The sequence below is a fragment of the Manacus vitellinus genome, unplaced genomic scaffold, assembly GCF_001715985.3.
Source record: "Manacus vitellinus isolate BGI_N305 unplaced genomic scaffold, ASM171598v3 scaffold_7_pilon, whole genome shotgun sequence".
Classification (NCBI taxonomy): domain Eukaryota; kingdom Metazoa; phylum Chordata; class Aves; order Passeriformes; family Pipridae; genus Manacus; species Manacus vitellinus.
Window position 1 is genome coordinate 13,969,196 of NW_021940813.1, and position 27,160 is coordinate 13,996,355.

Below are 27,160 nucleotides of genomic sequence, written 5' to 3' on the forward strand. Positions count from 1 at the left end.
GGAGAAGTCTGTCAGGGAAGGGGAGGAGCATCTTCAGTCACAGGCTTGCCAAGCTGAGTAAGAGGGCTTTAAGTTACACTTGCAGGAGGAGAGGAACCTCAGTCCATAGCACTTGTACCAGTTTGATGTCAGGGCCAGTAAGAGAAAAACAGAGTCTTATGAGGAATCAAAGGTCAGTAGGAGAGCCCTTGAAGAGCAGCCCAAAAGAATTTCCCCCACTCCAGTCAGTCAGGCAGCTTTATCCAGGGCCCAGCTTAAACGCCTCTATGCAAACACACATAGAGGGAATAAACAAGATGAACTACAGATGTGCACACACCTGCACTGGCATCATGGAGATATAATGGGACGGCTCCTGTGACCAGAATGTTGGAATGGAAGGATACAGGTTCTTTAGGAAGAGCAGGCAGGGGAGATGTGGAGGGGGTGTCTCCTCTATATCAGTGACCAGCTGGAGTGTATGGAGCTCTGCCAGGGTATGGCTGAGGAGCTGACTGGGTCAAGATTAAAGGGATAAAGGGGACACTATAGTGGGACTCTGCTACAGGCCACCTGACCAGGAAGACTGCATGAATGAGGCCCTCATAGACAGACAGGGGCAGCTCACGTTCTCCACTCCTGGTCCTCATGGGAACTTCAACCAACCCAACAGCAGGGCTTAGGCAATATTAGGAACTTAGGAAGTTCTTGGAATGTGTTGGTGATAACTTCCTTCTACAAGTGATAGAGGGGCTACGTTCTCACCAATAAGGAGGGGCTCGTGGGGAATGTGAAGCTCAAGGGAAGTCTTGGTTGCAGTGACCATGGAATGGTGGAGTTCCTTAGGGCACCTGAAAATGTTCAAGGCCAGGCTGGATGGACCTTTGAGCAACATGGTCTAGTGGAAGGTGTCCCTGGCTTTGGTGGAGCGTTTGGAAGCAGATGATCTTTAAGGCCTCTTGCAACAGAAACCATTCTATGGTTCTCAGAATTTTGCAGTATACTGCCATATTTTTAGCTGTATGTTACCAGGGACTTGCTAGCAGTATATTATTGTGGTGAATGGTTCATTTTCTGTCAGGTCTAACTGCTGGCTATAGAAGTTAACATAGCCTAACAGTATAGAAATTAGACAGAATGGGAAGGGAGAGAGATGTAGAGATTTCCAGAAAAAACTTGTTTTAACTTTTAGTTTTTGTCCTAGGAATGTTTGTGAGCGAAATGTGGTTTTTTTCTCTTAGGAATTAAAGACTCCACAAACCTTATGACTTACTTGTTTTATGTTGCCCATGTCATTCTCCACTAACTTCATAAACATGATTCCAACTTTTTTTTTGTTTTTCATTGGTGGTAATAGTGTTTTTTGTTTGTTTGTTTTGCTTTTGGTTTAGTTTGGGGTTTTTTTGGTTTGGTTTTTTTTTCTTGTGTGGTGAGGAACATGCTTTATGGTTTATATGTGGAAAAGGAAGATGCGTGCCCTTACTGAATCCTGAAGAAAGTTAGAGCTAGGGTATCAACAATTATTGTTCTCTACCCTTTTATTGCACTAGATGCTGACTAAATACCTATTTTTCTTCGGTCACAATGAACAAATTGTTCTGGGCAGTGACAATAACCCTGAATTTTATTGAAGGCTGGTGTACCACTCCCCATGAGGGTGATAGGTTTTACTAAACGTGGAAACAGGATATACTTTCTTCACATTTTATGCATTAACAACAGGAAAAAAGTACACTCCTCAAATTCTGTGTAAACACTAGTATTCCCTTTCCATTCTGCCTCCATCAGAATGTAAGTTGAAATATTTTTAAGGATATTGGACCAGAGGCTTATCCTTTGCATACTATTTGTATCTCATTATTCTGCAGAGAGATGCTTGCTCTTAACCATTTCAGAAGGAGAGTTCCTGCTGCCTGTAGCCTGATGCATGTAAAAATACTTTGACTTTGTCCCAAGAGCTTTGTGCCTTTCATTGATGAGTACCTGTCAAAGACCATTCATCCCCAAATATCCCAGAATGGCTCCTAATTAAGGAATGTGATCATTTTTCTTTGCTACTTGTGTTTCCAGGATCACTACAGGTTTGTGGCAAGGCATATATATGAAAAATCCTGAATAATTACAGTGACTGAGGAACAGATTTTTTGGGTTGGGAATTTCCAAGACTTCAATGAAAACTTTCCTCTAAAACAATGCCAACAAGTAAAAGTAAAGCCAGCTTGTTCCCACAAGCAGGTTCCCACAGGCTGTTGGTATAGAAAGGGCAAGAAATTTCCCCTTGAGCTGACACTGCTTTTTTTCTTTAAATGCTTTCCAATTCTACCCCCAAAGGGCTCCACTCCCCCTCACCACTGTGGCAAGCCTCTGTTGCAGGGCACCACAGATGCTCTGCTGGGTGTCCAGTGGGGTGGCACCTTGTTTGACATTTATTAACGTCTTTGAGCTGAAATAACTTATGAGCCTGCTACTGACCCATTGTAAATGAATGAAAAATACCTGGGCTTTTCATGCTTGTAGCAGCTTGGGAAGAAATATGGTTTTCCACTGACCATTAAATCATTTGTTAGGGATTTTTTTTTCTTTCCTGTTTTTTCTTTTGTTTTGTTTTTTGAGGGTTTGTAACTAAAAAGGTCCCTGCTTGGTACATTTTAACAGATAATTCTCTTTGCTGGTATAATTCTCTAGCAAAGTTTGTAATTAGAAGAAATGTTAAGGTGAGGGGCTTCCTCCAGATCTTCAGATGCCTGCCCCAAAGCTGTCACAAGAAGAGGTGATGAGAAAATAATACCCACCTTTTCAAGATGCAGAATGAATTAGAGAACTCGTTTTGTGGTCTGCAGGTACAGACAGCTTCCAAATCTACTCTGAAGAGGGCAGACATGTGGAGAACTGGCCTCTTCAAGGAATCTGAGGGGATGTGAGGATGCAGGAGCATATTGGTCTGGCCCTCACTGCCTCCCTGAAGCTCTGCCAGGACAAGAACTGGCTGCAGATCTTTCTCTCCCCACCACCAGCCAAAGGGCTGTCAGGGTCCTAGGGAGGTTCTGTCATTCCTGATTTGGGACATGGAGGATGATCCTGGGACCTGATGTGGAGTGGCCCACACACCAGGTTAGGTGCAGCCTTGGGAGAGGTTGGCTGGAGTCTGCCATGCACCAGGGATGTCCCCACAGCAGGGGGGAGGGGAGGGTCAGGCAGCCCTGCCACACATTTTGATCTTTATGCTTCAAGTAAGTCCTGCACTCTACATCAGTTTCCAGAGGTGGTTTCCCTTCTGCAACAACATCAGATATTCAGAAAAATGGCCAAGCTGTATGTGTGGTACTAAGACAAAAACTTGTATGTCTGTCAGTGTGCTCAGCTCATAAGCCTTTAGGAAAGGAAACTCTTATTTTTACAATATCAGGATTGTGAATTAGCATCAGTTAGCTGTTTCAGAGGATTTTCAGCCTCATGCAAAACAAAAGCCAAGCTGTGCTTGGGGACAGCAAAGGAAACTTCTACCAAGGCACACTGCTGCTGCAGATGGCTGCTTATTGCAGTCCCAGATTTGCATTTTCAACACAGAAAATATGGATGGTTTCTGATGTGAGCAGATAATCTGTCTAACATCAGGTGAGTGGATTTCTTAGAACTGAAGGAAATGTTGGGAACAGTTCAGATCCTATGGGCTTGAATATTTCATACACCCTCTTCTACATTGCACCTCATGCCATCTTCCAGGATCAGGGCAGGGAGACAAGTATGTGGTTCAGGGGAGGCTAGTAATTTCACCCACCTTAGTAATATGCTAACAATCTTTACCAAAAGAAAATGAGAGTACCTGCTATACCTGTGGGATGCTGGGGGAAACAGAACCAGATACGAGGTTTGGGGATATTTTCTCTGTCTGCCATTATTGCCCAAGCAGTCGAACTGGCAGTGTCACTTTCTGCAGTACATTTTTGGAAGTCAACAGAGGCCCAGTTTTGGACAAGAGTTTAAGAGATCATGGGCTAACTTTTGTTATAAGTTGTGTAAGCCCACAAATTACATTTTGTAAGGCAGTAGTGGCAAGGTGTTGATAACTTTTACCATGGGGAATTCATGGTAGTGAGAATAGCTGGAATGTGCTCGCTGTTCCCATCACAAGGATGAAAAGATGTGTCACATGAGGGAAATTTTTAAAGGTAAGCTCCACCAAGGTCTGGAAAGCAGCCTGTGAGTGTGGGTGGAAGAGCTCATTGCAATGAAATGTGCTTGATGAGTAGTGAACATCTAACCCCAGTGAAACTGGGTAGAGAAGCAGAGGAGAGGAGACCCTTAATTAGATATCTTCATTCCATGAGCCTTTTTTCACTCTTCCATCTGCCTTTCCAATAGTTTTAGCTGTTACTGCTCTTGCCTCCTGGTGCTGATAGGCAGTGGGAAGAGAGAACAGCTAGGGGAAGACATGCTTTTTTTGGCAAGACCCACCAGGGGCCTTTGGGCTTGGGAAGATGTCTCATTTGCTGGCAGTCTACATGCAGGGAATATGCTCTGAATGGGATCTGCCATCATGAGCACCGCTTAGCAGGGCCAGCTCAGCTGACCTGGCTGAGAACTTGCTTGTTGTACATTTGGGTTTTCTCCACACTGTTCTCCCACACTGGGATTAATGGAAAACTTTAATAACTTTTTTTTTTAATGCAAATTGTTTTTCAGATCAAATTAATGTCTTTGCAGAAATAATTTTGCTTTCTTCAGAAATTGTTATTTTACATTGGAAAGTTTGGGAGCCAAAAAGATTTGCAGCAAACCAAAGAATTCCCACTGTTTTTCAAAACTAATAATGAGAATTTAGAAAAGAGGAAGAAACAGAAATTAAAATCTGCTCTATGCCTGGATTTGGGTTTCACTTAAATTTAGTATTGGACAAGTCTACCTTACAGTTTGCCAAATGCTAGCAGATTGTGACAAAAAAAACCCACCACAGCTCTCAAGTATTAGGTTGAGACTTTTGCTGTTGTTACACCTACTGACTGCTTGCTGGTATGTACTTGTCACATGAGATATTTCACCACACTATTTACCTGGTAGTGTGGACAAAACAGGATTGCACCCCATGAGACAGGACAAAAAAGTACCAAGAAAGACTTGAAATCACTTTGAATCTTCAAAATTATTTGAAAAAAAAAACCAAACAACAAAAAAACCAACAAAAAAACCCCAAAAACCAACCAAAAAAAAAAAAAAAACAAAACCAAAACCCAAGCAAACTACTAACTTTCAGGGTTTGGATTCTTTTTACCTGTACTGTAGTGTATGTTTTAAATGTAGTTCAGACAGCAACGTCAAGATATATTTTGTAATATATGAAGATGCTTATGTAGATGTTCACTGAGAGACAACTGGCACGAGATGATCAAAAATGGAGTGTTACTGATTTTCTCTCTGTGAGGAGAATGCCCCTAATCCTCTCTTTTCCACAAAGAAAATACAATAAACTTGCGTGCAAGCTCTCATGCAAAGTCTGTCCTTTCCATGGGAAAACTTGGTGCTTCTGCACATCTACAAGGAGTTAAAGCATCAATCTGGGTGCTACTGACACCAAGGGGTGTTTGCTACTTTCTTCAGGGTTTATTTTGCTTTGATTTAGAGCCTCTCTTGTTAAGTAAAATGGCTATCCTGCAGAAAGGAATAATTACTTACAGCGGTCTGTGTGGTCCCCAGTCAGGCAGATGGAATATTTGCAAAGGGAAGTTCTGTGAGGGTGAGGGGAAGGGAAATGAAAACATTTCATGTCAGAAAAACTGTAAGAGAATGAAAACCTCTGGAGGAAAGACTTGATTTGAGGAAAGGAAATAGGGGTAGAACTGGACAATATTATCAGTTTCTCCAAAGGGGAACCTCTTCATTCTGTGTCAGCTCAAAGATTTCACAGCAGCCTTCCAAAGGAAACCCAGGTACCTCCGGAAATGACGCCAGTGATTTAATACTCCTGTGGGCAAGTTCTGTCAGATTTAACTGCTATGATTTAAAACATGGCTGTCCCAGATGTTTGCCTTGCTCCTTGGTTGGAAATTACTGCCTTAGAGGAGAATGTGGCATGTGCTAGTGCCTCAGGGCTCAAGTTTACAGGGTGGAGAAAAACCTTTTACAGGTTTTTGAACTTACATGAGGGACTATGTACTGAGACAGTTGTGGCATCAGTTTGTGGCCAGTGCTGCCATCCCTTGTTTACAACATATTGGGTAATCTCTGCTGAAAGTGAGGAGCCAGGCAGGGAGCAACAGCTTAGGCTGATGCAGCTAAATCTGTCTGAATTGTCTGTCAAAACCCTCCTCTCTGAGGTGTAGGCACTCCAAAGTCAAGGTCTGGGGGTTCAGGCACTGGACAATGCTGGCCTTCATCTGCACTGAAGATGTTTCACCCTGAGGCACCCGCAGGCTGTGCAGAACAAAGCGTATGACAGCACTGAGGGGTGATCAGAGCTGGGACATTTGGCTGTGAATTTAGCCATGTTTTTAAGGTGGGTTTCAGCTGATTATATGTACACACCTACATCTTTGGTCTTCATTTAGAGTTCCTTTATAATTAGTGAAGGCTTACTCTAAAGGCCCAACATCTAAAACAGGTAAGATGAATCATGGTCTGAAAATGACTATATTTCTTCATTAGCTCTGAGGAAAAGCTAAGATTTCTGGCTCTAATTCTAAAGCTAAATTGAACAAATCCTAAGTTCTGTGTCCAATTTTCCAAACATATTCTCTAACTCTGTGGTTTTCATCCTCAGAAACCAATGCTGAATTTGCTTCCCAAGACAGATTTACCAGTAGTGCATTTTCACTTTTGCAGAATATTTATGCTATTAACAATAAAAATTGTTATACAATTGATGTGCACAATTAAAAAACTGATTAGCAAGTGGAAGAAAAAAATCAAGGTAATAGAACATTTCATTGAATTACTTACAAGAATTACATTTTTGAAGAAGAATGCAAAAAGGTGATTCCATTTATAAGATAAGCTGTAAACAGAAAAAGTAATATTAAGTGTTATAGGTTCCACTTTACTGTGTACTTTTATCCACTGAGGATGTTTGCATTTGAATAATAGGAAAGTGATTTTTCCAACCTGTCCTTGAACACTTCCAGGAATGAGATATCCATAATCTTCCTGGGCAACCTATTCCAGTGCTTCACCACAGTCTGAGTAAAGAATTTCTTCTTAACATCTAATCTAAACCTGCCCTCTTTAATTTTAAAACCTTTCCCCCTTTACCTGTCACTATCTACCCATGCAAAACGTCCCTCTCCCTCTTTTTTATAAGCCCCCTTTAGGTACTGGAAGGTTGCTACAAGATCTCCCCAGAGCCTCCTCTTCATGTAGATCAACCCCAGCTCTCTCAGCCGCTACGTGTGTTATAATGAAGGGCTTAGGAGCCTCACATTATGATTTCCTCACTGCCCATACTGTTGTGGGAAAAATCAACACAAATAGAAAGGAATGCAATGGTGAAATTCATAAAAAATAAGATATTTCTTTCTTTTTTGCTCTTTTCTCTGTGTGATTAATTACCTCTTGTGCCTCTACTACAAACTCAGTTAGCAGAATTTAAAACTAGACTCCTTACAACTGTAAAAAGTACCAACCTTGTTAATGTATGTGACACAGAAAATTGCTGAAAGATGAAATCTGGACAAACAGAAAATAATTCTTCAACGAGAAGTTGTGCATGTGCTAGAGAGAGGCTGTGGTGGGCTCCACACAGGACAAATGCAAAGGGTAGGGAAACACAGGAACCTTCATTTTCACAAACTGTGAGAAAAAAAAATTATGGAGCTGTGATTTGAAAATAAGGTTTTACTCACCATGGGTGAGGACCACAAAAGCATTTGCAGATGTGGCAAAACCTGGGAAGTGAGCTGGCAATACTATTCGAAAAGAGAGAGCAGGAGCCATTGTTTCCTTCAGTTCTTTGGGATCAGCTTGAAACCAAGTAGACCATCTTGTTCCCTAATAAGTGCAGATAAAACTGCACTTTTCTGGGTGTTGGCAAAGGTGTTCACTTCTAATAGGGCCCTTTGCAGGTACTTTTCCTGTCCTTCTACCACGTGATGTGAGAAAGTTGGTTTTAAGTGAAACAGGAGATGTAATTTGTTACATATATATATATATACACACATACACATAGTATGAAACAAATCCCTGATGCGGGCAGAGCTCCCTGCCCCACCTAAATCCTAATGGTCAAAGGGACCTGTGCTGGCATCCCCCTGCACTGTCCTAACCCTGCAAAGATATCTGTGCAAGAGTAGAAATGTAAAGGGGTCAGAGGCCTCCCTTTCAGAAAGGGTGTTGAAGGGTAGGGACATCTGCTTCCATGGGAAGGGATGCAAGCTCATTGGCCCTGTTAGGTGCTCTGTGCAACCTTACCAGCCTCCAGGAAGAACAGGGAACAGCTCATCTGTCAAAGCACAGGTTTGTGTAACAGTGTGACCAAAATATATGAAACCAATAACAAATTATGAAAGTGATTACTCTATCAGTCAGCAGGTCTCTTGGTCAAAGCATGAAGTCTCCCTGTCCATGGGTGACTAGGCAGTAAGGGATTTCTGTCTTGTAGAATCCTCCTTACTATTGTTGAATTTAAAGCTCTTTAATACATCTTCACTTATAACCCTATCATTGCACATTTGGATGCACATGCTGACTCCTTTTAGTGGTGGAATTGCTGACATTTTTGGTAATATTGCTAAAGACATGATTATACATAACATGTGGCAACCAAACCACTAAATTCAAGTAACGTCAAAGGTGAAAATTAGTTTTTCCACTCCTTTTACATTTTAATCAACAAAACTCATACTTACACCACTTTCTCCATTTACACATTTTTCCCACAACAGTTCTAATGTGGAAATTTCAATGGCTAGGACACAAATGTAATTGCCAATCAGATTGAAGCATCAGCTCGCATCTAGCATGTGGGGCCAAACCCAGGAGGCAAGAGATTTTCAGCAGGGAGAGCCATGGAAAGGGCTGGCCCTATCCTCACCCATATCTCATCAGCAGTTGTGCACCAGCTTGTGCCCACCTTGCTTTCAAAGATTTTCCATTGGCAGGTTTTGGGGATGATGTTCAGCTGCTGCTTGCACCTTTTAACATAGCTGATTATTTTTAAAGATATGGATAAAGAAATCCTAAATATAATTCCAGATCTCTTGCATGTGTTACAGATAGGAATAAAAATGCAACCAAATTTCTTGGGCTCAGAATCCGACTAGCTTTAACAAGTTTGAATCCCCACATACACAAACACAGATTTTGCTTTTGTAGCCAGACAGAACAAAACCGGAAATGTTTACATGGTTTAGACGTGCATGGAAGTTCTGCCTAATTGCACTTGCACACAAATGGGCAAATATTCAGTGACAGGAACAGGATTTTGTGCTTGTTTTTGGGAAAAGAAAAAATTTAGGAAAGAAAAAAGTGCAAATAGAGGTGATCTGTGAGAACAGAACTTCAACAAACAGACCCAGAGAAATGAGGCGAAGGTCCTCCTGAACAAATATTGCAATTTTTTTGCTAGTAGAGTCATGATGGTTTGTTTAGACTGAGAAATTGCTTAAAAATAAAAGGGCACTGCTTAGATACAAAACTCCTGGTATGACTGTAACTCAGTAAAATCAATTGAAGAGGGGAAATAGACACAAGTCCACATAGGGCTGCAATTTCCACTCCACACAGAGAGCACAGGGCCTCCAGTGGGAAGTGCAGCTCCCCAGACATGTGGTTTCAATATCTGTAGAATACGCAGTGATCACTGCTGTGCAGCAGGCGATCAGCTCTCCCTTTCTTTCATCCTGTTAGGGCTTGGCAGACAAGATGGGTAGTTTCGTACAGCGTGCTGTGTCCAGGGAGGTGCACAGCAAAGTTTCCTGCACACAACTTTCTGGGGAGCGGTGCAGATCTGCGCACTCGTGTCTCTGCGGGTTTTCTTTGCAAATCCCCTGCAGGCAGAGTTTGCTCAACTAGTTGAACTAGCTCTTTCTGTCTTGTTTTTTTGGCAAACTAAGAATTTCCTTCCTGATAAAAACTGACTGCGGGCGCCCCGATTGGGTGTCGTGTTGGAGAGGATGTGACATCAGGCACATCTCTCGCTTTGCTGGATCGCTGGCTGCTGACCAGGGCAGTCAGGGAGCTGCTTCGTTAAATCCCAACCCAGGTACTCGAGTTTCTGCACGGAGTGCTGCCGGCACCACGTCCCGGGCTGCTGCGAAGTCTGTTTGACTCATGCGTGCTGAGTCTGCTTCATAGATCACTCTGACCGCTGGGGGCTCACCGGGGACGATGGAATTTGAACTCTGGAGACCAACCACAAAGTGAAAAAACAGAAATTGGACAGACAGAGCTGAGATGGATGATGAGAGAACAAATCAAAATGCCATCAAATTGCAAGCAGTTGGAGGCCAGGCGTCTGCAATGTCTCCATCAAACCCGCTGATGAGGGGTAAGTAACGCTCCTACCCCACCACAAGCCTTCAACTCTGCCGGAGGCGGCAAAGGACAGGGTCAGGCTGCAGTCATGTGCTGCTCCCTATGTCCAGCTTCAACAGGTCCACAATCAGTCCCACGAAATGCTGTCATGCCTTTGCACTTTGGAAAGGATTTTTAAAAAGCTATTTCTACTCCATACTGAAATTTTGGTTGGGTTTTTTGTGTATCATAGAAAAGGGTATTTGACTCTACTGCAGTTTGTACAAGCAGAAACAAATGCAGCATTTGAACCACAGCACACTGAAAAGCAAGTGGCAATGTGGCATATTTGACTTAAATTAGTGACAGCTGGAAGCTCTCAGCACTGGCTCAGTTCTTCTTTTCTTTTTCTTTCTTTTATTTTTAATTTTAATTTTTTTCTTTTATTTTGTTATCTTTCTTCTTCTTTTTCCTTTTTTCCTTTATTGCATTGTTTCTCCTTTTCTTTCAGATGAGCAAACCTAAGTGTTTTTGTCCAGGCTGAGCCACCAACCCTGGTGGGTTCTTCTGCAATGGCACTGTGATCAGTTGTGACCAATGCTGTTGTGGTCACATAACAGCAAACAGTTATTCAGACAAATGGTCTCACTCTAATCACTGCTCTGTGTCTGGACCAGAGCCACTGAAAATATGGCATGGTGAAAAAAAGACAAGTAATTTATAACTTCACATAACAGTTTAGCTGGTCCTGTTCCACATAGCTGTTTCTATGAAGTTACTCCTTCATCTAGTGGTGACTGTAGAGGGAAAGAGGCAAATTAAGAAAATGTGACTTCACACTGTCCTCACTCCTTTCCTGGGCTGTTCAGGATGCTTCCACTCATACTAAATTGAAAGTTAAGACCATAAAACCACAATGCACAGTTGATCAGTCTATCTGCTGTGTAGTCTACCTTTCCTCATGTGTGTCATATGTGTGCATCCTGAGGCTGGAGTGGGAGGGAAGGGACAGTGATGTTATTAACAGTATGAATTGAACCAGGACCACATTGGAGATGAGCTCCAGCAAAATGGAGGCTGGAAGGAGGGGATCCCTTATGGTGCACTGCTGGACACAGATAATTTGGTCCTTTGAAAATCAGGGTTCAGTTCATTCCTCTTGTGTTCACCTGTCAATAAGCTCTGCTGGCAACTTCCAGCCAGAATGTATTTGGCTCAGGCAACATATATCACAAACTTTAAGGGATGGTCTTTGCATATGAAAAATACCATTTTTAGTGCTGTGTAGTGCCTTTGTGTCTGCAAATATGTATGCAAGAGCATACCTTCACTGAAAGGACTTCAGAGTCCCTTTCAAGCTGCACCATGCGTGACGAGCGTGGAAGGAAACCAGCCAGGGACAGGCACGGAGGGTGCAACGCCCTCCATGTGGTCAGAGGCTGGAAGAAGTAACTTCATCCATCATTACAAAAAACAGTGCTCTAGAAAGATCCAGTGAAAGCTCTGTTGCCCACAGGGAGCAGTCAGAATTTGCATGGTTGTGTGGTTATTACTATAAAGCTCCCTCTGTATACACCACCCTGCCAGTGTCACATGCCCAAATGATGGCAATGCAATCAAATATGACCAGGGGTTTAATGTGACCTCTGGTCTGGCTGGAATTTCCTGCGGTGAAAGGGAAACTAGGTGACCCAATGCCACTGAAAACCAGTGGGATTGGGATGTCTAGATGCTGAACTACTGTCTTGGTAACAGAAAAACAATCTGGACCATCCACACAGCAGAAACAATGCAGGGTCTAAGGACTGATGATATTCTCTGTTCTCTGTCTTTTCCACCTTTCTTTCTCTCCTCCCTTGCTTGGTCTGGGCAAAACACAGCTGTCATATTCTACCCTGTACTCCATACCAAGGTGTGCTGTGGGAGTGGGAGCTTGTGGAATTGTGTTGTAGCTTGTGAGCCAGAACCTTTGAGAAGTTTATTGTGGGAGTTGAGAGCTTATTGAATGTATTGTAAAAATGAAGGGCTTGTTTTGAGAAGTGTATTGTAAAGTGTTAGCTGGCACTTTTTGAGTCTAAACAGTGGGCTCATTTCCAGAATTAAGGCAACTGTACAATAAAGCACAAGAGCTCCCTGACACATGATTTGGTGTATTTGTTCAAACTGACAAGAATTTACAACAGACATCATACCCCTGACTGGTGGGTTGTGACACTTGTCCAGAAGGCTGATGTGAGGGTCACTATCAGAAGTCTCACTATAATCCAGGAAAGCTTCATCTACCACCTTCTTGTCATCTCTAAGGTGAAGGGCCCTGAGGGGAAGCCATATGAGGAGTGGCTGAGGTCACTTGGTCTGTTCAGGCTGGAGAAGAGGAGACTGAGGGGAGACCTCAATGCAGTTGCAATTTCCTCATGAGAGGAAGAGGAGGGGCAGGCACTGATTTCTTCTCTCTGGTTACAGGACCCGAGGGAATGGCCTGAAATTACATCTGGGGAGGTTTAGGTTGGATACTGGGAAAAGGTTCTTCACCCAGAGGGTGGTTGGGCACTGGAACAGGCTCCCCAGGGAAGTGATCACACCACCAAGTCTGACAGAGTTCAAGAAATGTTTGGATGATACTCTCAGGCACATGGTGTGACGCTTGGGTCTGTCCTGTGCAGCGTTAAAGGTTGGACTTGATGATCCTTATACCCATAAGGTATACTGCTTCCAACTCAGCACATTCTGTGATTCTGTGATTCTGTGATTCTGTGATTCTGTGACTGGGGTCTGACTCAGCTTGCCTGTGGACTAAGGTGGGTAAATTTCAAATTTGGATGAAAAGTCTTGTCTCTCTGTGAAAGAGCAGTTGTACATAATTTTGGCAATCCGAAATCTTTGTTCCAGCGGCAGTACATACCGTGAACACGATGTGTCACCCATGTTCACTGGTCCTGCTGCTTCACAGGCAGCTTTAGAGGGCAGAAGGTTTTGAACACTTTCCCAAAAGTCACTAGTTCAGAATTTTGAAAGACCATGGCCAGCTGGAACTGGCATTTCCTTAGGCCTTAATCAAATATAAATACTGATCATTTATATTACTGACACTGTGCCTCCTGTGCTGTGTAGAAGAGGGATGTGAGATATGAAAATCCACTGCAGCCTCCCTCCTCTTCCAGGCAAGAAACACACATTCCGGCTGGGAGCAGGCAGAAAACAGAAATTTTGTTGTTTGCCAAAAGGTGATGCCCTTGGTGCAGAAGCTGGGGGAATTTGCCTTCCCTTCTAGAGGGCTTGCCTCCCTGGTATTGCTTCAGGGTGGAGGTGTTTGCTGCAGATGGAGATAGGGCAGGAGAGAGATCAGCTTGGGGCCGTGCAGTTCATGGCTGCAGATCTGGAAGTACGCCGTGGCAATTGGTCATCAGTCATCAGACCTCTCTTTGCAAGGTATCCGAGGCTCGTGTGGAGGATTCCATAGCACTCCACTTCCATCTAGAATAAAACTCTTGGTTCCTCTCAGTATAGAACTCCCAGCTGGATTATGATGTGTTAACACATACCTCTTTATTTTCCACTAACATTTATTTTTGATGCTTATATGGTCAATCTTTCAGTTCATTGTTACAGCTTGGCAAAATTACATGCTAATGGTCAGTCCACAAATGATCTGGCTCTTTTTAGTATCAGTAGAAACCTGTATTTTCTCAAATAAGGGCTGAATGGATAAAATCTGCACATAGATATATCCCTCTTTGTAACCAGAATGCTGACATGATGATATAACAAGTCGGTAGATTGCACAAACCCCTGCCTATATTTGTTTGGCCAAAAAAAGATCAAGTTGCAGCTCAGAAAACTTGTTCTTCAATCTAGATTTTTAGAATTTCTATAAACATACTTCCCTTACAACTCATGCAAATTGGGCAATGGCATTAGTTTCTAAATGGGACAAAGCTTTTTACAGACCTTGGAAACACAAACAACAGTAATACAGGCAGGATAAGCAAGAACAACAGCGCAGCCAGATAAGAATCATTTTGACACACATCACTTTAGAGCAAAGTTATTTTAGTCAGTTAATTCTATGCTTTAATAATTGTAGCAGTTTGGCTACCCTTATGAGACCAGAACTACAGCTTCTGGAATTGGCTGTCCATCTGCTAAAGCAAAAGGATGTTTCTGAACTTATTGAAACTATGTGTCTGTTGTGGGACATGGCCCATGGAACATAGAAGGAGGCAGGCAGAGCTCAAATGAAGCTAGTAACAAAAATTACACATTTCTTTAGAAGCTAATTCATGGAGTCATAGTATAGTTTTGGTTTGAAGATACCTTTAATGTCCCTGCAATGAGCAGGAACACCTTCCACCAGAGCAAGATGCTCAGAGCCTTGTCCAGCATGATCCTGAATGTTTCCTCTCTGGGCAACCTGTTCCAGTATTTCACCGCCCTCAATGTAAGAATTTTCTTTCTTATATCTAGTCAAAATCTAACCTTTTCATTTAAAACCTTTACCCCTTGTCCCCTTGTCACACCATGCCCTGCTAAAAAGTTTCTCCTCATCTTTCTTATATGCCTGTTTAAGTACTGAAAGGCTGCAGTGAGGTCTCCCCAGAGCCTTCCCTTCTCCAGGCTGAACAATCCTGAATCTCACAGCTTTTCCTTAGAGGAGAGGTGCTCCATCCCTCTGATCATTTTTGAAGCTCTCCTGTGGACCTGCTCCCACAGGTTCATGTCTTTCCCATGCTGAGAACCCCAGTGCTGTATGCAGTATTCCAAGTGGGATCTCATGAGAGCATAGGGGCAGAATCACCTGCTGGTGATGCTGTTTTTGATGTAGACCAGGATATGGTTGACATACTCCAGCCTGTATAGATACCAGGTGTTGCCCCAGCTGAGATGCAGCAGCTTGCACGCACTTGACCTTGTGGGACCTCATGAGGTTTTTATGGGCCTACTTCTTGAGCTTGTCTGGATCCCTCTGGATGGCATCCCATCCCTCAGGAGTGTCAACTGCACCACTCAGCTAGATGTCATCTGCAAACTTGTTAAGGGTGCACTCATTCCCTCTCTCTATGGCTTGATGAAGACATTGAATAACGCTGGTCCCAGTGCAGATCCCTGAGGAACACCACTTGTCACTGATGTTCATTGGGACATTGAGCCATTGGTCACTACCCACTGAATGAGACCATCCAATCAACTCCTCATCCACCAAACAGTTCACCCATCAAATTCATCTCTCTCAAATTTAGAGAGAAGGGTGTCGTGGAGAATCATGTCAAAGGTCTTACAAAAGTCCAGATAAATGACATCTGTAGCCCTTTCCTCGTCCACTGATGTAGTCACTCCATTGCAGAGGGCCACTAGGTTGGTCAGGGAACTGATATACATCACCCAGATTTCCTGAGTTCATTCCTCTGTTCATTTCAAGTACTTATAATCATTGGGGTGGACATGAAGTGGCTCAAAATGTTGTATTGTCATAGCAGAAATATCCTTTTACCTATATGAACAACTACACAAATGTACTGCACAGAGTCTTGCAAGAATAACTATAAATCTATAGCAGACTTTTTGCAGCCACAATGCCAGCAAAAGTCACCCCCCCCACCTAACATAGTTATGCAGGCAAAGATTTCTGTGTCTGATGAACAACATATTTCAGATACCACCATCTTCATGTCACCATTTACATAGGTGCAGAATTTTTCAATTGCAGACACATTTTAAGCCTTAATATACTAGATCTCATCTTGTTTAAATTTGTGCTCCTTTGCTGACCACCCTTGAAGGTGAGAGAGCAATAGCCCAACAGGCTGGGAGATGGTTGACACAGTTGGTCATCACCTCTTTACAGCACACCATGGCATAGTCACAAGGGGCAAGACACTGGTCGTGAGAGGTTCAGGTCTCCCATGCATGGTCATACCTGAGACGAGATCTGTGAATCTTGTATGAGCACTGACATCATCACCTTATCTGTAAAAGTTATTTTAAAGAATTATGGTGGCTTATTAGGATTTTTTTGCTGAAGGTGGACTTCTCGCTGATAAGCATTCCATTCCATATATGTAGTCTAGTATAATCCTGAAAACCTCAGCAACTCATCCAGCAAATCAGTCGTTGGGGTTTTCTTTGTAGTTAGTGGAAGGAGAGTGGGACGTCTTCAGAGAGCAGCAAAATGTGTTTCCAAAAGAAGTTAGGTAAAGTGCCCTCTGGAAATGCTTCCCTTCCTTCCCAGGGGGAACCTGGGCTATTGACATAGACCGGGCACTGGGTTCTGAGTTGTTGAATGCTGAAGGAGGTAAATATCTCCCAGAGGGATTATTGCTGTCAGCTGGCTCTGAGCGATAAAATCTGTAATACTGAAGATCTTCTATTAATATTTACATTGTATATATGTTCTGTACCTCACTTTGTGGTTTCAATAACACAGAAAACACAGCTATTACTTATAATGCACCACTCACACCAAACACTGAATACTGAAAGGCAAAATTAATAGGTAACACAATTTACCTCTTTGTACTTTGGTACCTTCTCTTGCTAAGTACTGACCCTAGCCCAGCTCTGAGCAGGGGTAAATGCCTGGGCAGCCATACTCTCTTCAAAAGTTCTTTTGAGTTAATTGGTAAAATGTAATGAGTTCATGAAAGCAAAGGAACTGGAAATAATTGAAAGAGAGGGACAAGTTCAGCCAGAGTCAGGTGATGTTCTGCAAATCCCTCTCCAGTCTTCTGAAAGGGAGTACAGCTGCTCAGTGCAAACACAGGATGAGTTAAAAACACACTCAGAGAGAAGTCATTCTTATCTGTCTCCCTCCCAGCAGCTGCTCCAAGGAAAGCCTAGCAGGTCAAATAAATAAAATAGAAGAGAGGTCACAGAGTTGAAGTAAAGTATGCTGATGGAGTTCCTAGCCTTCTTCCTGTCTTTCTTTTTATACAGACTTTGTTTCAGACTGGTCTCCTCTACATGAAGCCTCTATCCGTGGGCGTCTGCTTACTGTGAAGAAACTCATTGAACAGGTACTCCTCCACCAGGCTGATGTGGTCTCTGCTGGGTTTGTTCAGTGGTTGGATGCGATCTGTGCTTTACTGTGAAACTTCCAGGGTGAGAAAATCATGCTGACCAGACTGCAGTGAAATTTCTGTGTAGCAGGTTTTTTTCCCAGTTCCTTGCCCAGCACAAGCTCTGTGCACTAAGCTGATGATGCATTGACCTATCCAGGGTGATACTTTAATTCTGGTACAAGTAATGGGAGCCTTGTTACCAGGATCTCTGGATGGCTGAGGGATTCCCTCTGCAGCTCCTGTGTCTGTGAGCAGCTTTTGGTGCCCCATTTGGGGGACAGCTCTGGACTCATCTTAACCTGTGCTGAGGTTTCAATTCATCCACTCACACATTTGTTTCTGAAGTGCCCGAGGGTATCCTGGGGTCCTGCTGCTGCTGCAGAAGGATAGGACTAGGGAGAAGTGATTTCTGAATGTCACCACTTCATTTCTTTGAAATCCTTGAATTTAGCTAGTGGAGGAGTTGATGGAAAGGGAAAGGATATTGGACTCTTCCAGCTTAACCTTCTGAAGCCCTTGCTAGAAACAAAAGATCTTGTAGAATGAAACCAATGGTTTCTAATACAGAGACTGGCTTTCCTTCAGTGGGTGCCTTGCTGCAAAGGGCAGAAAACACTTCAAGAGCGTTTCTGGATTGGACCCAGTCAAACAACCGAAGACTCAGTGGGCAGGAGGTCAGAAGGCTTAAGCAGTGATATAAAAAGGCAGCAGTCACAACCCTGTCAAGAGCAATTTTTTGTATTTTTTATTATTATTATTCATTTCATATTTTGCTATTCATGGTGTACTAGAAAAAAAATCATGCTGAGTTCATAACAGGATGTCTGTATTGTGCCACTGGACAGTCCATTACAGCTTTCTGTGCTGATTAGCAGTGTGTAGAAAAGACCTCTTGTATGCTGTGCCAGTATCCACTCCAGCCAAAGCATCACAAGTATCTGCTTACTTTTTGAGATAAGAAGCTACAGGCAGTTGAGGAAGTCTGATTACATACAACTTTAAATCCAGAAAGGGGTTGTTGTTGTTGTTGCTATTGTTGTTCTGTATGGGCCTTTTGGTAACTGGTTGTAATGATTTTTTCTGTTATCTTATCAGGGGAGTGATGTTAACCTTGTTACAGCGGACCAGGTGTCTCCTCTCCATGAAGCCTGCCTAGGGGGTCATGCTGCTTGTGCCAGTGTCCTATTAAAACACGGTGCTCGGGTGAGTACATGATGGACAGGATGTTGTCTCTAGTGTTAGTATGTTGTATTACCACATTTTAATGCTAAGTGATGCCATGTCAGCATATCACTGTGATTTACACTCTGTACTTACCTCTGCTTAAGGTACTTATGTAAAATGCACTTCTTTACATAGCAAACCAGAAAGCACGGACATAACCAACAGGTATTAATGTTCTTTAGATGAAGATGCAATGTTCTCATAATTTACAAGAGCAAGTGGAAGTTCATCTTGCAAAGGGTTTATAATCTCTCAGCAGTTAAGGGTGTATTTTATTTTCTGCACACATTAATCTCATTGGTATCAACATGCAGAGTCTCAAGTAGAGGTGTAGAACTGCTGGGATCAACTGATAATAAAATGGAAAGAAAATAAAAACAACATGCAAGCAAAATGGTGAAATGGTGTCTCATGGTCACTACTTTTGAAGCTAATGTCAAAGTTGACTCAGGCATATACTACCTTTTAGTTTAAAATTTAAAAAAAAATGTAAAACAAGTAAAAGAAGGAGAGTGCTGCACACTTTCAACCAGAAATGCACAATTTCAGGAGAGAGCTTTGGGCAGGTGTGTTTCAGCTGAGATGACTGAGAAATGGGCACACATTTAACTTGATAACTCCCAAGAGACTCTGGAGTGGCACTGAGTAAGTATATTTTTTGCAGGAGAGGTTTAGGTGCAATTTTAAAAAGTATATTTTTAATGATCATGTTAATAAAAAGTCATAATCTTCAGAAGCACCAGGGAGTTTTGGCACAGAATTAAATAAAAAGTATTGAGAATCCTATTGCCTTATGAGAAACTAGATAATTGTCATCAGTTTTGAAATAACAAGAAGACAAATAAAATGCCTGATTGAGTTATTTTCCCCCAGGTGAATGGAGTGACTGTTGACTGGCACACTCCTTTGTTCAGTGCTTGTGTCAGTGGCAGTGTGGCTTGCTTGAATTTATTGCTGAAGCATGGAGCCAGCCTACACCCACCCTGTGATTTGGCATCCCCCATCCATGAAGCTGCTAAGAGAGGTAACCTCACAGGCATCAGCCCTCTTTTCCAAGTTGCTAGCAATGTGTTGAGGTAGAAGAGAGAGATAAAGATAATTTTCTCAGTTTGGGTCATGTAAAATGCCTTGCTAGTTGGTCTCACATGAGGGGTGCAGTTCTTCCCACCCCTACAGCTTATCAAGGGCAGGTCAGCTCAGTGTCAGATCCTCTGAGTTCACATGGTGACACCTGGAAGGGGATGCATTATCCAAGTCAGCCACCTAAAATGTGGACATTTGAAGGAGAAGTCTGACTATCTTCAAAAGCAGTGGAGAGAAACACAGAGGGATTAATCTCATCTTCAGTAGACATCTGAAATGAATCAGATAAAATCAGATAAAATATGAGGCCTTTAACCTGTTTTGCTGTGTGGCTGTGCAGCTCCTGTTCTCCAGGCTGGATACACTGGAATGGATGAAAGTATTACACTACCACCTCTTGACAAAACATTGAATCTTTGCCAAACTTCACCGTTGCAACAGAGAATTTGCTGGGGAAAAAAAAAGTCTGATCTCTCTGAGTTGACTCTTCCTTTATCCCTTTTAAGGTCATGTGCAATGTGTTGAACTCCTTGTGTTCCATGGGCTAAATATAGATCACAACATCAAGCATCTGGGTACTCCACTTTATGTAGCTTGTGATAACCAGCAAGTGAACTGTGCCAAGAAGCTGCTCGAGTCAGGTAAAAATAAAAATAAAGAACTGTGTACTTTTGTTTCCTGCAACAGCTATCTTTGGATTATCTTTGCCTCAAAGACTTAGAGACCCTCCTCCCTTGGGACCTGGAGAGGTTTCACTCCTAATGGCAGTCCTGGGTTGAATGTGGTAGTAGGGTGACCAAGATCTTCTTGACCCAGGAACTAAGCTTTACAGCTTCCAACAAAATGATAGTTGATTCTGTATTTCACATGACTGATGGTGTCTGGACCTCTTTTCTCAAGAAGTCAAATATAACTTAATCTAAATATTAAATGTTTGCTGCTATTTTCTTTTTTTCTGATAGTTTATTTTTTACTGCCTCCTATATATAGGAATGTGTACTATAGAAACATTATAAATGGTTTTGAATTAGCTCTGCAGCTCACCCTTCTTAAGGTGTTTTAGGAACCATTATTCCAGAGTAACAAATGGGGGAATTCTCATCAAGGATGCTTATACCCTCTTCTACCAAGGGCCTCTAGAACTTTTCCATCTTTACATTTTGTACCCAATAGATACTTTGGTACTTGGGGATTCCACCAGCTTAAGCCTCCAGTACAGAGCACATTGAAACCTTGCATGTATATTGAGGGATGGGGAGTAAAGGTGGGACATAGGTGGAACTATACCTTTGTCCTGCTTCAAGATATCCACGAGCTGGGCTGTGGATGAAGGACTTCCTCATGTACCATTCCTCTGGGATTATTTTCTTAGTCACAACCCCACTGCTCCTCAACCACTGTGAGTTGTGCATGTGCAAGTTGTAGTACCAAGCCCAAGCATAAAGCAGTCCACCTCTACCTGGATGCTACATCATTTATGTGTTATTCGGAGCAGTAGCAGCTAGAACAGTAAATGGAAATAAGCTACTGTATAGTCATTATTCTTTGACATTATTCTTTGTCATCTGTTGGTGTTCAGGAGCAAATGTGAACATTGGCAAAGGCCTGGACTCCCCTCTGCATGTGGCTGCCAGGAATCGCAATGTGGAGCTGGTGACGCTGCTGATGGACTTTGGAGCAGACATTTGGGTGAAGAACGCTGATAACAAGAGGCCGATGGAGCTGGTCCCACCTGGCAGTCCTGTGGGCCAACTATTCCTGCAGAGAGAAGGTGCCCCTTAGTTCTTGTTTTATTTAGGGAAAAACTATGCAGACTTTTGCAAAAGGCTATGCTATTCCAGGCTACTGACACCAAAAAAGCTTGAATAACTAAGCTTGCCTCTGTTCCCTGGCATAGGGACACTATGTTTTCTAGTGCCAGAATATAGTGGCTCTCTAACAGTGGTTATGGCAAGAATAATAACCCATCTTGAACCTTTGGATTGTGAATCTACTGCATTGGGGAGCAATCTTATGGAGCTTGCAATATAATGAGTAATAGTGTTTAGGGTGAAAAAAATAAGCAGAACACTCCTTAGAAATTAATGGTAGCTTTTTCTCATTACATAAACCAGTGAAGTTAGGGAGGATCTCCCAGTTCCTTTGTGTCTGAGATGGGAGTAGAGCCAGGAGTGTTCTCTGGAGCAAATGCAGGCAGCAAACCACCTCTGATGGGAGTTGAGGATAACCAGTGAGTGCGAGGACTGGCATCTTTGGTTATACAGTCAGTTTTACACGGGATATTGGTCTCAGCACAAACGTATAAATGCAGATTTGCAACCAGAAAAATTTTAATGTGTGTGATAATAAAAAAAGTATATCGAAGAACTTATTTTCTAGTTCTTTGTGCTAAACTTTGATTCTTGGGCCAAGTTCTTACACAGATGCAAAAGTATCTTTAAAATGAAAGACTATATTATTTTACTTTTTTTGAGTGGGCATTAAGGAAAATTGTGCAGGAATGATATAATGAATATATATATTTATATATATTTATATACATTTAAACACTAGGCTTTTTTTAAAGGCCAACACTACATGCTGAATAATCCAGCAGTATAATCATAAACTTCAGGAAGTATCTATTTTGTATATGTAAATTAAATAGTTCCAGGTAATTTTATTTTATTGATTATGAACTCTTTAATTAATTATGGAGAGAAATGTTACTTGCCATTCTTGAGGGAAATTAGACTAAGGTCTCTAGTGTCTGCTTATTTTTGTATACTTGTCTTCTTTAGATTTTTTCTCAATCATCAAGCTATACACATTACTAAATAACCTGGATTTTCAATGTTTTAAACAAGTTGATGATGGTGTGGTCCATGACTCTATTATACCAGTTACATGTTGATGTGATTGTTGCCATGGAGAAATTTACACCAAGGTAGAACTGGAATAACAAAATGATGAATCAGGCCCTGCTTGAAATAGTAACAGGAAAATAATAGCATGGAAGCAACTGCGTTGTCCATGTTATGCATGAGCAACGGATATTTGGTTTCCCAGCCTAATCTATGGCGCACAGAGTAGTGATCTTTCTGAGTTCCAACCCCTGCTCTGCTTGACTCCTGACTCCCATGGCACTGTGTGTGTCCTGTTTATTTGAGATAGAAAAACAGGCACACCCTGTCGAGCTGGCCCGAGAAACTCTGCTGACAGCTCAGGCAGTAAGGAACTTTTTTAAGTGAAACTCAGCAATCAAAATCAGAAACAATAAATACCTGAATGGATTTTTTTCTGTGGAATAGTGTTTTGCTGATGTTCTCCAACATGCCCTTCTCTGAGTAGGGTCATGCCTGAAGGACAGCTGATATCTGACTTCCTTGGCTGGCTGAATGCAATCTGGAGAGCGGTGCAAATACTACCCATCTTGTTTCACACAGAGGTTTGGAAATGTGCTGTGGGGATCATTCACCCCACCAGCCTCACAACCCCTCAGCACCAGCTGATTCTCCCCTGCCCTGCCCCCAAGCATGGCTCCTCTCCCCCCACACCCCAGATGCTGGGGAACAGGAGCCCCCCAGTCCACGGCTGGGCAGGCTGCAGGGAGTGTGTTTTGCCAACAGAGATAAGCTGGTGAGTGTGCTGACCCAGTTGCCTTCCCAGAGCAGATGTGGTACATGTTGTGGTTTCCCTTCCCACACCTTCACCTTCTGGAACACCTCACACTCTGCTTGCATTGTAGGGAGGGTCCTACATGTGGGTGGGAGCTAATGATCCAGAAAATGTGCTGTGTTTTTGAAGAGTATGCTTGTGCTTGCTAAATATTTTCCAGTGTAGTGTCATGGCTTGTGTTATGATAAGTCTTCATGTTTTGGGTTTGGTTGCTTTTTCTTTTAATGGAAGCTTTTTTTTTTTAAATGTGAGGTTTATAGTCACATTTATCTTTGGGATCAGAATGGTGAAGTACAAGTGCACTGTTACAGTGCAATAGTCAGTTCAACTTGCCCCATATCGGCTTGCCTTATTTTGTACCCAAGAACAGGGTAACTAAGTCACATGCTGACTCCTAGCAGAAGGGTGCAGCCCTTTGCACAGTCTTTTGGTAGCACAGCAGTTTTCAACCCTGGAGAGCTGTTCAAAATGTGGTGTCCTGCATAAGGGAAGTCTCAAAAGGTGATCAAAGCTGCGACCTCACTGCATTTTTGCTGTAGCCTCCCTTCCTTCCCGCTGCACGGCACTCCTCTACCAGCACCAACACTTCAGCTCTCAGAGCATGGCTGTCTCAGCTGCCAGGCAGGCAGGCATGGGCAAGTGGCACCTAAACTGTCCCCTCCCAGCTCACTTACCTCAGTCTTACTTTCTGCAGTGTCTCTTCTTATCTCCTCCCCACTCCCAGCATCCAGCCCCCACATCCATGCCTGTCCTTCTTACCTGCCCTCCCACAGTCCTCTGCCACCCTCCACACTGTGGCCCCTGTGCGAATGATGCCTTGGGGGGATAAACACTTACAGGTACAATAGTTAAAACTTCACATAGGATCTACCTCTTCCTGAAAAAGATGAGTGACCCAAACAAGTGTATTATGGGTGTACAATAAGTGTATTATACTTAGATTTTTAAAAAAGTGACAAAGATTCTTCAGCAGGGCTTGCATTTATCAACATGGGACCAGTTAATCTTGAAGTTTAAATAAAGAATTGTATAGTGTTTCTTTTGCTATGTGTTTGTCACTGTTATGAATTACATCTCAAGAAGGTAGTGGACTGAAAATTTGGATCTCACAGGGAAAGTGAGGGAAGGAAGGACTTTTAAGGTAGTATCAATCATAGACAACACAAACTGCTTCACACTCGATCAGCTTAAAAGGAAAGGCTGATGCTGTTGATGCTAATTGCAGCTGTATAATGACAGAGTGGATTACTCATGGGCTGGACTGCTGGTTGGCTGATGTCCTTTGGTGGGTGAAGGTTTGGCTTTTCACTGCTGAATGTAAAAACCTGGTGAGAGGTGGGTTGCAAGAGGTGGAGAGAGCAGTGATGCACAGCTACTGTTTCAGTTTTATAATTTTGACACTGTAAAGCCATGTATGTAACTTTTTCCCTGCCTCTTTCTACAGGGCCACTGTCCTTGATGCAGTTGTGCCGCCTGTGCATCAGGAGGTGCTTTGGATACAAGCAACATCAAAAAATAACTGGACTTCTCCTCCCAGATGAGCTGAAACATTTCCTTCTCCACATTTGAGCCTTTAATATTCAAAATGGTGCCTTTAACAACACAGCAAGGTTTGTTGACTCTTTTTTCATCACTGGTGTTGCTAGTGTCTGCAATGTTAAATTATGGCAATTTCTGATCTCTAGTAAAGCCTGGGTCCAAGAAGCACAGGACTTACTGACTTGCTCAGTCCTCGCTGCCGTCACTCCCACCAAATCCATAATTTGGAAAGAAACAATCCTGCATGGTTGCATGGTGAATCTTGGAAATGTAACTTGAGAACCCCCTTGAAAGCATAGAAAATTAACATTTTAAAACAGATCTGATTCTCTGGCACAGTTTCAGAGGTCTTGTGGTTGACAACCCCCAGTCCAGCACTAACAGCACTTCACTCATATGTTAAGCACACTAAAGAGTAAGCAGAGCTCACGAGCCTGTCATCTGTGAGGGCTGAACCCACACCAGTGTACAGGTAAGGAAAGAGAACCAAACTGAACCTACTTGCCAAACAAGAGAGGCCCTCTGGCAGAAGTTATTTATTTTCTAAGGATATCACACTGCAAACAGATAAGCACCAACCAACAATCATCTGCATTTAGGCCAGAATCTGAAATAGGCATTTCTGCCATGGCAGCAAGTAGGTCAGTGCTGATGGCAGCTTCCTACAGTGCAATAATAGTGAGGGCAGAGCTTTTAATCATCCATTAAAATCGCTTATTCGTGATACTTTGAGACATAAAAGAGCTACACTTCAGAACTACACATTTTGTCCTTGTAGCATATTATTTTTCAAGGACACAGGCTAACAGGCTATCAGTTGCAGGCATCGAGTGCCTCCCTTTTTTGCCCTGAAAATTAGGTGATATTTCCTAAGCATTTTTCAGCATGCATCAGAAAAACAACAGCTTCTATCCCCTTTCCCCACCCAAGAAAAGAGATCATCTTAGGAGTGAGATAATCTTTTTTTTCTTGGAGAGTTGCTACCTCATAGAATTTTCCATGGGAGTGGTAATAATAACACCTCCAATGTGTGGTCATAAAACAAACAATGAAAATACCGAAATTAAAATCCATTCCAAAATAAAAAAATAGTGGACAATTTCTGCCCCCTGTTCAGTTGCTGAGCAGCTGACTCAGTGTATGATATATGTGGTTCTTATTCCACTGAGGTTATAAGAACACATATTCCCTCCAGCTAAACTTTAACACTGGGCATTTTTCTTTCCCTTTCAGAAACAGGTCCTGCTGCCACAAACCAAAGAGAAGTTATGACCACTCTATGCTCTCTTGGGTGCTCCCCTGGAAATATCAGCTGCCTGATACTTGTGGGAGCAAGGATGAGGAGACTCCAACTCTTCTTCCCTCTGGAGCTTGCCCTGTTCCTTTTTGAGCTGTGAACCATGGTGCATCTGCATCGCCTGAGAGCAACAGTGTACCCACTGCCTCCCATGATGGGTTGCCACCACATATTCCCTGTGTTGGAGGGGCAGGCCATGCACTTTGGTGCTTCTGGAGATCCTTTTCTTTTTCATTTCACTGTGGAGCACTGTAAGAGTGGGCTGGGTGTGCAAAAAGTGTGATGACATCGTTAACACTGGCAATGACATATGCAGAGTCCTCATCTCATAAGTGGAGAGACTGGCAGCCTTCAGACACACCAAAGCTTATTTTGATGTTTACCACTGTGCCAGTGTGTGTGGTGCCAGCCTACCTTTCACATATGGGAAGTTAAAGAGGAGGGATCAAATACTACCTTGGATGCTGGTATTTGATGTAAATTACAATTCAAATCCTTGTCTGGACAACATGACTGCTGGCTGTAGGTATCCAGTATGATATTTGATTCCTTTGTGCTGATCAGACACAGCACAGTTCCGTTGGTTTTGTGGGACACTAAATCATACCCTAATGGGACAAAATGACAAAACCAGTTATGTCTGTAACTACCCTGGTGATAGAGACACTTGGAAATGTTCATTTATCTGACCCAATTCATCACACATATTTGAGCCATGTAAAAATTAACTGGCTGGTTTAAGATGGCCTTCTAAATTATTTCCCTCCTACTGGGGAAATAGACATCTGTCTTTGCAGAGGTTGAATAGAATAAACCTATTCATGATGAAGGCTGAATAAACCTATTCATGAAAATAAAGGCATCTTGAATGGGAAAGGTGGATCCT

General features: G+C 42.6%; 1 protein-coding gene across 1 annotated transcript; it reads left to right on the forward strand.

The window, feature by feature from the left end:
• Positions 1 to 9,880: 9,880 nt before the first annotated feature.
• On the forward strand, positions 9,881 to 26,378 carry ASB9 (ankyrin repeat and SOCS box containing 9). The gene is made up of 8 exons (XM_008926483.3): positions 9,881 to 10,453; positions 17,350 to 17,429; positions 18,570 to 18,677; positions 19,572 to 19,722; positions 20,288 to 20,422; positions 21,361 to 21,552; positions 24,883 to 25,048; positions 26,211 to 26,378. Exons 1-7 carry the CDS (start codon positions 10,360 to 10,362, stop codon positions 25,005 to 25,007), a joined length of 885 nt encoding a protein of 294 aa, XP_008924731.3. The 5' UTR covers positions 9,881 to 10,359; the 3' UTR covers positions 25,008 to 25,048; positions 26,211 to 26,378.
• Positions 26,379 to 27,160: the final 782 nt, after the last annotated feature.